At 32.2% G+C, this 12266-nt stretch overlaps 1 protein-coding gene and 1 pseudogene across 1 annotated transcript; both read right to left on the reverse strand.

Annotated features, from left to right (window-relative positions):
* LOC114168224 (protein FAF-like, chloroplastic) lies at positions 1-2410 on the reverse strand. Its single transcript, XM_028052970.2, has 2 exons — positions 2311-2410; positions 1-1932 (listed from the first exon to the last, which is right to left on the reverse strand). Exon 2 carries the CDS (start codon positions 1878-1880, stop codon positions 315-317), a length of 1566 nt encoding a protein of 521 aa, XP_027908771.1. The 5' UTR covers positions 1881-1932; positions 2311-2410; the 3' UTR covers positions 1-314.
* Positions 2411-10164: 7754 nt separating this feature from the next.
* On the reverse strand, positions 10165-11669 carry LOC114170479 (E3 ubiquitin-protein ligase PUB23 pseudogene; annotated as a pseudogene).
* Between the last annotated feature and the right edge of the window lie 597 nt (positions 11670-12266).

The raw sequence follows: 12266 nt of genomic DNA on the forward strand, positions 1-12266 counted from the left end.
TCAAAGATGAACTAAGATTACTTTATGTATGTATTAAACGATTAGCCAATAGCAAATACAGACAGATAAATAGTATTATATATATATGATAACACTGTTCAAGTCATTTCTTATCTTACAACACAAATAAAGTATTTTTCTCTTCTCTCTCTCTCTCTCTCTCACTATCCTTTTCTCCCACTCCCTTTTCCTTTATTTGACAACACTAAACAGCTCCCGCCAAGACTGGAACCAGGTAGAGATAAAATGATGGTGAAGCAATAAATAGTGTTTTCAGCAATGGATTCTGGATTAATTAGTTGTTTGTGACGGATTCAAGAGGTGGCAATGCAATAGGGTTCCCAGAACAGAAACGACCTTCTAGAATCCTTGCAACTCTTCAGATTGTGAACCAAGTAATCACCATTTTTCCCTCTTAGAACCAACACCTGTTGTTGCTCCCTTGGGACCATCTTGTTCATGTCCCTCGAGACAACAACCTTGTTCTTCGTGTTCTCTTGATGATTGGGATGATGTTTTTTGTTTTGGTCAAGTGGGTCAAGTTTAACACTGGTACCTTTTGATGGAGCAGAGTTAGTCCTCCAATAGTACTCATAGGCATTCAAATTGAGAGAAGCTGCAGCTGCAGCTGCAGCCACTGCTGGTGCTGATGGAATCAACCTCGCCACCCTAGGCCTCGGAGGCAGTGATTGTGCCGCATTAACATCATTAAAATTGGTCATCTCACTGAACTTCTCCGACCACTTTGGATTCCTGTTTACTGCCCCGATTGGCTTATTCTTATTATTCATCATCAAAGCCAACCCTTGAACACTACTTGTTGTCACCCCACCAGACAGTAAGCGTCCTTTCTCCATTACACTCTCATATTCCATGAAGCCAGAATTGAATCCAGTGGAAGATACTCGTGATTTCGTCCCAAAAGAGTACTCTTCTTCCTCAATCTCCAACCGTCCGAGGTATTCTTGCTCCGGAGAACCGTCATTCTCTTCTTCTTCCTCCTCCTCCTCTTGGTGATTGGAGAAAGAGAGGACAAGGCGACCACCTTGGCGCTGAATGCTGAAATTGTTATGAGAAGGAACAGAAACAGCTTCTAGAACCAACCTTCCATTGTCGCGGCGTGAACGCATGTGAAGTGAAGGGAGTGGTGGAGGGAAAGCACGTGTTGGTGGCAAAGCCTTCTTTGTAGCCACCACTGAAGCATAATTGTTCATCTCTTCTTCTTCTTCTTCTTCTTGGATTGTTGGTTCTACAACTTTCTCTTCTTCCTCTGCATCCCCTGTCTCAGAAGAAGAGTAAGAAGAGAACAACAACCCATCAGAGCCGGTCTCGGATCCGAGACTCTCAGTGCAGATTTGGAGGCTCTTCTCGCTCAAACAACTCTTGGACCTTTTCACGAGAGGGTGAACATAAGGTGACGCAGGAAGAGATTTCGAGATTTCATCTTTCCCTTTCAGGGAAATGATTGAGCTCCACGTATCAAATGACGCTGATTTCTCTTGTTCCTCCTTCTTGTTCCGTTGGATGGAACTCCAAATCTCGAGCCTCTCTCTTTCGGCTTCATCGTCAAGCTCCTTGTTATTGCTCTCATCATCTTCCGAGTCACCAATGGTTTTGGCATGCAGGAGTTCTTGGGAAGGAGCAATAGTTTGAGAGAGCCAATTCTTTGAGGACATGTCTGCTGAGAGAGTTCTTCGCAGAGAAGAAGCAGAAGAAATTGTGTTAGCGTTTGAGTCCAAAATGGTGATGATACCCTGCTTCTGCATCATGGTATCTTCTTCTCTCCTCACAGAGGAAGAAGAAGAAGAAGCAGAGGAATATAACATGCTTTGGCCTTGGAGCTTGTCGTTGACATTGTTGATGTTGTCGTTGTTGGTCATGGCAATAGAAGGTGCTGACGTGTGCAATATAAAGTGCTTCTTACTTAGCTAGCTGCACATAAAAGTCACAAAATTTAGAACAAAACGCCAAGTAGCAATAACAACATCATAAACACTCCCCTAGAAGTGTACGTGACGATAACCATAAATAAAGTAGTGAAGTGAGTCACAAGTGTTTCAATACAAGAGTTTTCAAGATTCAAAGTGGAGTCAAATAGGTAACGTGCATGAGGTTTTGGAAAACACAGGTTATAAATGAGGTGTAGGGAAAATACATGCACAAAACTTAGATACATTTTTCTAAGTGATTCTGGTTTTGTTTTCTTATCAGAAATGTAATTTTATCTTAATCTAACTAGAAAAGACAACAAAAAATCAGTAAAAAAATTGTATCTAAATTTTGTACAAGAATTGAATTAAGAAAATATACCTTGAAGGAAGCAAGGCAACAGCTTCCAACAGAGGTCTCTTGAGAGAGACCAGTGTGAGAGGAATTGAATGGTATGGTTTGGTTTGTGGTTGATGATAAGAATGGAGGAAGGGGAGAATGAGGGTATTTATAGGGAGGGGAATGAGAATATTTTAGAAGTGTTACTTAGAATAATTTAAGTAACAATTTGTATAGTTTGAGTAGATTGGAAATTAATTAAGATGTTATTAAAATAAGCTTAGTATTTTTATAATTTGATGAATAAAGTTATATTCTAAGAAAAATATTCTACAAATTTTACAGGACATACGGTGGATCATCGGCCCGCTAGAAAGGCCGGATCTTTTAAAGCCAGTGGCCCCCAAAAAATATATTGCCTCATAATAACGCTTTCAACTTTTAAGACTTTTTTGTTAAAAAGATAATTTTTCAATTAATAAAATTCCTTAATTTTTCTTGTTTTATAATATTTTCCTCTTTATTTCAACAATTTATTACAATATTTTTGGTATTTAAATAATAAATATGATTTTTGACTAAGGTGGGAATGAAATTTTATGTAAACTTTAACCATATACTTTCTTTATTCCTTTTTTCATTTTCTATTGGAATAAAAATAGAAAGTGACAATGCTTCATCCTAGTCTTTTGAAGAGAATACACATTGATGATAAAACTTCCGCGGAATTTTTCTTATGCGTGGATATATATAAAACTTAAACATCAATTACTTTTACCACAAAGGCTAGCTGCAAAATTATGATGTTTCACAAAATTCATGGCTATACCCCTTTTCTTTATAATTTTTAAAAGTATTATTCAGTATACATAAAAAGAAGAAGCTTGTTTTTATTTCCTGTTTTGAAATTGCTATTTCTTATCCTTCCTATTTTGTAAAATTAAAAAAATATATATTTTATAATTTGAAACGTAGACAACCAGAATCGAATTAAACTTAAAATATGCATAACTGAATAGGTGACAGTTAAGTTGGTGAGTTATACATGTACCAAAGTTGATGAAAGAAAGAGATGTATGTGAGTGGAGGAATCATTCATGAATGCATGCATGCATATGCATGATGTATATGACATGATATATTTGGTTGGAGGAATATATATAGAAATAGAATATATGTCACTGAAAAGTTTAACATGCAAGGATATATACGTACGTCCACTCATTTACGTTAGACTACGACCACTTTTGTTAACAACCTGAAAGAAGCAACATGTGAAAGAAATAATGTTAATGTTAATGTTAATGTTAATGTTAGTGGCATGGTAATGGCATGGATTGACTAATATTTAGCTTACGTACGACAATTCTATTTGTTGTATTTCCACAGCTTTATCCAAAAAGGTGGCCGACATTAAGAATGAATGCTCATCAAACCCTTTTCAGTGTTTTTTTCTTTTTGGGGTAAAAACATATACTTCATTTAGCTACCCAACCCTAGTTCGTATAATACTATTTTTATAAATTCGTCAAATTATTGAAAAGAAGGGAAAAATAAACAGCAGCGAACAAAAATTAGTGGCTCCAACAAAACATTATCTACACGTGCTGCTCTATTTTCCATCCAATATTATATACGGAAAATTTCGTTCAATACTATATACCCTTCTTACGTTCTATGTTGGTGGATTAAATAACTAGTTGTCCTCGCCAAAATCTTACAAAATCTCTTCTTTCATTCACTCCACACAAAAATCTCAATCAACCCAAACATTCATCCATTTCACGTTAAACGGGAATTAATCATCATCGTCCAACTTTAAATAACTTTTATTTTCAACGTGTCAAACTTTTATTTTAGGGACTAAATTCTATATTTATTTATTTATATCTAATCTATTGAATAAAAGAAAAGAAAAGGAGTGTGGCATAATAGTGTGAGTAAATTTGAGAAGGGTGGAAAGTTGTGAAAGATATGGATGGGGTGGTGGGGGAAGCAAACATAGAGATTTGTGAGTGGATACTTGTCTTCTATGGTTGGCCCATTAAGGTTGGTTGTCATACTGTTTGGGATATTAACAGAAATTCTTTGTATCTAGGCTCACTGTCTAAATTAATTCCGTAAAACCTGTCGGTTGGACGATTTTCATGCATCATGTCTACGGACAACAAAATTTATAAAGAAAAATATATTATAACTATTTTTTACTTTCATTATTTATTCTCTCACATAGTTTATTATTATGAATTATTGATTCTTTTAAAGAAAAAAATAACAATGATATACAGGAGTGAGATTTAAGTCTGACAGACAGTGGAGAACCACGGCTCTCTCAAAATTTTTTTTTGTTATATATATATTTTAAAAATATATTTATATATTATTATATTATTTATATAATTTAATTTTTAAAAGTTTTATTTAAATTTAAAAATCAGGTTTTCCTTCTCTTTTGTAATTTATTTTACTTCTTTATTTGATTTCTTTATCTTCGGTACTTCCATCTCTTTTTCTGTTCTTCTTTCTATTCCATTTTTTATCATCAATCTCTTATTATTTTCAAAATCAAACGACATTACAACAAAATTGAAAAGTTAAGGAACATTTTGGACTGAACAATTCTTTCTTTTGAGTAAGTTTATTTTTTACCCTTTTTTTTTCGAAACAGTATGTTTTCCTCTTGTATGTGACTTTTCTACGCTCTAGGCATATCTTTATAATTATAAAGTCATGCTCTAATTGTTGATCAAACTCTCTTTGTGTAGATAGAGATGTTTTAGCTTTTGAAGTTGTATAGGGGAAGAACAATATTAGGAATCTACTTTAAGATAAAGGAAGCTAATTATTTAGAAGGTGTTAATTTTCTTAATATATTGAGTCTTGGTTTTGATATTTAATTTGGGGTATTCATAATTTTATTTTTTCCTAAATAGGTGAGAGGTGACAAATTTATATTAGAAAAATTATGATAAAGAGTAGAAGAATTGATTCTTTTTACAAGATGGATGTTTGTGATGAAGATGAAAAAAATGCATTTACATCATCTAAACTTGAAAAAACTTCACGATAATCCAAAAATTGAAGAAAATGAAAAAAAAACTATCTAAAGTTCCTATCAGGTAAACGTCCTCAAACTTGGCAATACCCACCAAATCAAATTGATAAGGTACGAAGGACTTATCTAAAATGGGGTCTATATCAAATGTATCTAGAAAACTATCCGTTGTCTAGTAAAGATGGTTATCCAAGAAGATATCAATACACATGGTTTAGTTTATTTCCTTCATGGTTAGAGTATTCGTTATTTGCTATTAAAAGATGTTGCGTATTGTTTATCGTGCTATCTTTTTAGTAAAAAATCAAGTGGACGACCTGACTCAAATGTTTTCATTGTTACATGTAATTGAGTTGATTTTCATCGAATTCTAATTGACATTGAGTTGATTTTCATCAACATGTTTTATCTTTTTTTGAGTGTTTTTTTTATAGGTTTTAAAAGTTTTTATAACAAGGACTATGATAATCTATATTGCAAGGGATATTACAACAAACTTCATTTCTGATTCAATTATTCAAGTTTTTAAAATTTACCTATAGTAACTTTTGCTTTTTTTTAATATATGATTGTTGATAATAAACTTTACGTTACACTTTTATATATATTATTATCATATTTTTTTGGATTTTATTATCATATGTGCTTGTTTTGAATAGAGAAAATAATGTGAGGAAGTAATTTTTTTTAATATAAAAAAATAATTTAAATATAAAAAATATAATTTGGCCTCCCTAAAATTTGGGTTCAAGTTCCGCCACTGGTGATACATTAAGTAATGATCCATACTAAGCCACATTAGGGATACATCAGAGAGTAAAAAATCATAGTATCATTTTCTATTTATAAAATGCTATTTTTTTAAGTAACTATTATCTTATATTCTCTTTCTTTTTTTAATAATGCTTAACTCATTTTTAACAATAGAAAATACCTTCGAGCTTAAGTAAAATGATGAGCCAGCTCAATCTTATGTCCCCCGAATTGCAATTATTGTGCACTTTATTGCATTCAATTTATTAAGGGTGAGAAAAGTATAAATTGTGAAATTAAATTCGTAAGTTATAATTTATTAGTCTATTTAAAGGGATTTCTTCCTAATTCAAAATTATATTTTTTAATTTTAGATCAAATCAATTTAATTAGATTTGGATTGTATTTAGATTGGATAATTTTTTGGATTTTAAAAATTTAAAATTAAGATGCATCCAAGTCTAGATAAGATAATTTAAGATTAAATTGAGTCAAATTAGTCTGAATCAAGAGATAAATCGAGTCATCTAAAATTAAAGTATCAGTTGGGTTGGTCCAGATCATACATATAATAATGATCATTTTATTATTTTTGATACTATGATCAAATCTATCAAAAAAACATTTTTCTCTCTAATTACAAAAAAAAAAGTCGTTTATTTCTTTCAAATTTTCACCATATGTTGGGTTTCAACTTGTGACTCGTTCTTCCCCTGGTTTGGGCCCTAGTTATTGTATGCTTAATCCAATAACATGTGAAGTTTGGTCAAACGTAAACTCTTTGACCATGTGTTTTTTAGTTGAATATTTTGCAACCTATTGGGTTGACTCTATTCTGGCCATTCATTATGCCAAGAAGGCCAAATCATCATGTTTATCATCAACATTACCAATTTATGATATCATATTGATGGGAAAGTTGAGATCAAGAGTTGACTTCATTAAGTTTATTGATTATTCATGGAACCCTAGCTAGTATTCTTAACTATTTTAAACATTTTAGTGTTAAGAGTTTAGAATTGGATAAAAGTAGAGGACAATTTAATTTATTTTAAAGAGGACTATTTAATTTATTTTATATTAAAATAAATTATAGTTAGATATATTATTGAAATGAATGCAAAAAGATCTTTTTTATACCATATTAAAACACAAAAAGATAAAATAAATTTATCAAATCAAAATATATTATTTATATAAAAGTGATAACTATATATAATAACAAAATAAATTAAAATATTTAAAAGCTAAATAATTGATTATATATAACATTTAATTATATTTTATTCTAATACTCTAAGAATTGAAATAAAAAAAAAAAACATTGAGTATCTTCATCTGATTTCATTCATGTTTAAATATTAAATAGTTATTGAAGCGAAATATTAAGTAGTTGACATTTTTTAACGTCGTGAGTAATACGTTAACAACTCTAATATTCTTGACGGATAGTTAATTGAATATTAAATTATGTGGAAAATTTGGTGAACAAGTATGGTAATTGCGTTTTTTTAGTAATTTAGTCAAATGTAAGTGGTACTATCGATAAGAAAAGATAATGATATTTTGATAATTTCTTTAACTTATTTTTAATTTATTAATTTTATAACTTTTTAATTATTTATTTTAATATATTTTTTAAATAGTATAATATTATAACTAAAGAGTGATCAAAATGGTAAATTAAAAGTATCTCAAAATATCATTATTTTTTAAATTTATTTAAATTTGGATCTTACGCTAATTATATCCTCATTAACTATGTGACTTTTAGTAAGGTATTTTGATAATCTCAATCTCAACCTAAAAAATTAATACGCATTATCCTTGAAGCTGCAAAAAGCAAGTGGGTTATATACACTTCCATTACGAAGCTGTGCCGAAGAAAATAGGTCACAGAAACACTAATAATTTCATGATATCATTTGTCTTATGCGTGTAAACTTAGATTCAGCAGCTAATGAAAGATGATCGGATAATATTTTTTTATGTAAATTCAAAATTAATACTAATATGTTTATATATATATATATATATATATATATATATATATATATATATATATATATATATATATATATATAATATGTTAACTGTAAGCTTTCACTTTTAATTCATAACCTAAAATAAACATTATGAAAAAAAAAAATAATTGATCATCAATTTTAGTGATAAAAAATAATTAGTCAGTGTAGTGACCAATTTAGATATTAATTTATAAACTAAAAATTATTGGTAACTAAAATAGTTTCAAAAATTATAATTGGTCTCTAAATTGGTAACTAGAATAATTTCTAGTATGAATTGATCTTTAAATTGGTCATTAACATTAATTACCTAGGTTTTGCTTACTAAAAGAATTGATCTCTATTAAAAATTCAAGTGTGAGTCTAAATCCCATATTGAATAGAAATGAGAAAGTTGAGCACCATATAAGGATGAAAACTCATAAACTCATTGTCTGAAAGTTTTGGATTGAGAGTGGTGTCAATGTTTTATGTTGTTGGGCGCAGGTCTAATTGTTGTTATATCTCCCTAGTGAACCTCCTCCCCTCGAAAAACCTAACAAGTGGTAACAGAATCGATGGTTGATGGTTAAAACTAGCTCAGACAAGTGCAAGTCCCTGTATCAAAAGTCTTTAGTGAACCTTCTCTCTCGAAAAACCTAACAAGTGGTATAAGTGGTATTAGGTAGAAATGAAAAAGTGGACTACCATATAAGGATCAAAACCCATAAATCCGTTGAATTTTGGCTAAATTCAACCTATTTGGTCCCGACCGAGTTTCAGATGATTTGGCTCTAAGCAAAATTCAACTAAAATTCAACAGAGTCGATCTCGACCGAAATTCAAAAAAATCGGTCTCAACCGAAATTCAACTAAATTGGTCCTACCGAATTTCAACTGAGTCGAATTTCAATTTAGTTTTCTCTGGTCAAAATTCGTCAAAATTATGTCGAGTCAACCCTGGCCAAAATTCGGTATAATTAAGCTAAGTCAGCCCTAACCAAATTTCAGCTGGCCCACACAAAAATTCAGCCAATTCGGGTCCGTCTGAATTTCTACTAAGCCGGCTCCTATTTAAATTCAACAAAGTTTAGTCGATTAAGCCCCGACCAAAATGCAGTCGAGTTTGTCTTGTCCAAAATTTTCTTGAATTCGGCTTAGTACATATAAGGGAAGTTCGGACAAATTCGACCTAGTTGGGCTTGATCAAATTTCGATAAAATCGATTTTGACTTAAATTTGGTCGACTTTGCCTCGTTTGAAATTTAGCTAAATTCGGCCGAGTCGGTCCCCAACCCATATTTTGCCCCACCCTTAGCAGAAATTTGATATAGGTTTGTCCGGACTGAAGGTGGAGATGGGTCGAATTATATCGATGGTCGAGATGGGTCGAATTATATCGATGGTTGAGATGGGTCGGCTAACGCCGAAGTTCAAGACAACTTGTTTAGGTCGAAGGTCAAGATTGGTGGAACCTACGTTGAAGGAAGAGACTAGTCAACCCAACTCAAGTCGAAGGTCCACTTGGACCAACCCAGGTTGAATTTCGAGATGGGTCGACTTGGGTTGAAGGTCGAGAATGGTCGTCCCAAGCTGCATGTCAACGTTACTCAATCTAGCTGAAGATCAAGATAAGCCAACGTAAACCAAAATTATAATAACGTTAAGAATTTAATTAAAATACATTAACATGATTAACATGATTAAATATTGTTTGTAATATATATATATATATATATATATATATATATATATAAATTATGATATAATTGAAAACAATTTTTTTTGTAATAATTACTTTAAAAATAATATTTAAAATAATTTAAAAATATGTTCATAGGTGTTTCCAAAAGTAGCTCAAGCAACAAAATTGATTTTAAGCTTACATCAATGGCTCTTTGTCTTTATATCACTACGAAGTGGATTAGGTAAAACTAATACTTCAATATTGAAACATCATGTTCAGCTAAAAGCTCAGCACAACCAACCAAAATCAATCTCACCTTTTCTGTGGGTCAATGCATATGAAAGAATGCACATGACAATCCAATGAAAACTTAATTACAGTTCTTGAGCTTCATGTTCACAAACATGGATACTGCGATTCATTTTCCATTCACAGCACTTGAGAGGTTCATTGACATATACATAATTCCACAATAAAGTGTTAGAAAAGATCAGGGACAACAACAAACATATTTCAATACTTTGACGTTGATAATGACAAAGCCTATGATACGATATGAAATGATCCATTAGATCATGGATAAGATGCAAGCAAAGGAAGAGGAATGCATGTAGAGTTCCTCCAAACCAGAGAGTGCAATTTGAGTGTCTCCCTTGCCCTTTCTTTGGCCTTGAAACAACCCTCCACTTGAAGCACCAAACACAACTTTGACACAGCCCCAAACAGCAGCATTTCATGAAGAACTCTAGGGGTGGCTGAATACCTACAAATGGAGCTCAAAATTTTGACCCCTCTATCACTTGCCACTTGTGAAACCCTCAGAATTTTCTTTGCCACAACAGCAAATCCAGCTCCATGGTTCACCAATTCAGCCCTTCCTTCTGCACAACCACATAGTTTCTCCAAAGCTATCAACATGAGTTCACATGCTCTCCTCTCAGACACCTCAAGAAGTAGCTCAACGAGGACTAAAACCCCACCACTCTCAACTGCTTTGATCTTGTTCCTGCCCCATGAACACAACTCAACCAGAAGCTTCAAAGCTGCCTTTGAAGCCTCCATTGAAATCTGATCCCTCAACACTCTAACTATCTCCACAAACACTTCTCGGGTGGCATTGTTCAATTGGGTTGGGCTAGCCACCTTAAATGCTGACTTCAATAGCAAAGTTGTATAACCTCGAGATTGGTGCTTTCCAAGCTTCAACACATGAACCAAAGACTCAACAAACTGAATCCCTTCGTTGTTCATCAGGTTTTTAAGCTGAGATTCAGAAGGGTTTAGGTGAAACATGATTTCTATAGCTGCTTCACTCATACCAGTTGAGTTTATCATCATGGTGGAAGCCAAGAAATCGATTGCCCCAGCAGACTCCAAACAGATTTTGCTACTTTCACTTTCGAGAGCAATACATTGAAGCCTACTGAGACACTTGAGCTGTTTTTCCGGGAACTTCTTTGCCTCTAAGAGAAGTTTGACAATCTCGGTTTGGTCAATGGTTGTTGGGTTTGGAGATGAAAAGGTTTCATGTCCGAGACAGACATTGTGGTCGCACCATGCTTGGATCAAACGTCGGAGAGTGTGGTTTGGAGTAAGATCTGTGTGTGACAGTGATTGCCTAGTGACAGGGCAGGTTTTGTTGTTCTTGCATGAAAATAACCATCGCTCTATGTTTTCTCTGTCGTATGTGATTCCTGTGCACACTGTCACGGGTTCTCTCATAAGCTGCAAAGAAACTGGACACAGGAAAAGTGCAGGAACCTCCATTTCATCCATGGTTAGTTGGATTCAACTCAGTTCCAACTAAAAAGAAATGACATGAAACAAATAGTGTTAGCTTTTTTGGTCTTCCTTTGAATTCTATTATGGAGGAGTCAGAGAAAAGAACAAGAAATAAATGACAGCCATAAATTAGCTACAAAATAAGATGAATACTATAAATATATTGTATCAACTCTAAAGTATAAGAATTCACGTTTTAATATATTTTCAATTTTATGATTACAATTTCAACATGTCACATTATTTTTTATAACAAAATAATGTTGTTTGAGTTAAGGAAGACTATTTATAAACAAGGAAAAAGATAAAAAAAATTAATTAATGTTATGTACTCTAAACTTAAGTTCAAAAATACCGACTAAATTAGAATAACGTATTTATTATTATTATTAAAATTCATGAAAAGGCGTAAATAATATATACATATATATATATTTAATGGTCCCATTTAGTTGAAATTCATGAGTAAATTTTAGCACACAATATTTGAAAAGAGAATAAAAAAGTGTGTTTGATAAATCAAGATTTTCGCATCACTCCCCTTATCGAAACTAACTCACTATTTAAGGCAATAATATAAAATAAACATAAATATATAGTTCTTTAATATTTATTTTATCAATAGATGGATTCATTAATATTATAGTATTAAAGTAAGTAGAACTTCATAAGCTAAAACTTAAACCAATTTGGCACACCATAGATACTAGTTAGA

The sequence above is a fragment of the Vigna unguiculata genome, chromosome 11 (assembly GCF_037176805.1).
Source record: "Vigna unguiculata cultivar grain cowpea cultivar isolate G323 ecotype 2 chromosome 11, ASM3717680v1, whole genome shotgun sequence".
In the NCBI taxonomy this organism is placed as follows: domain Eukaryota; kingdom Viridiplantae; phylum Streptophyta; class Magnoliopsida; order Fabales; family Fabaceae; genus Vigna; species Vigna unguiculata.

Coding starts and splice junctions, on each gene's coding strand:
- LOC114168224 (XM_028052970.2), bottom strand. CDS start 1,880: ATGACCAACAACGACAACATCAACAATGTCAACGACAAGCTCCAAGGC.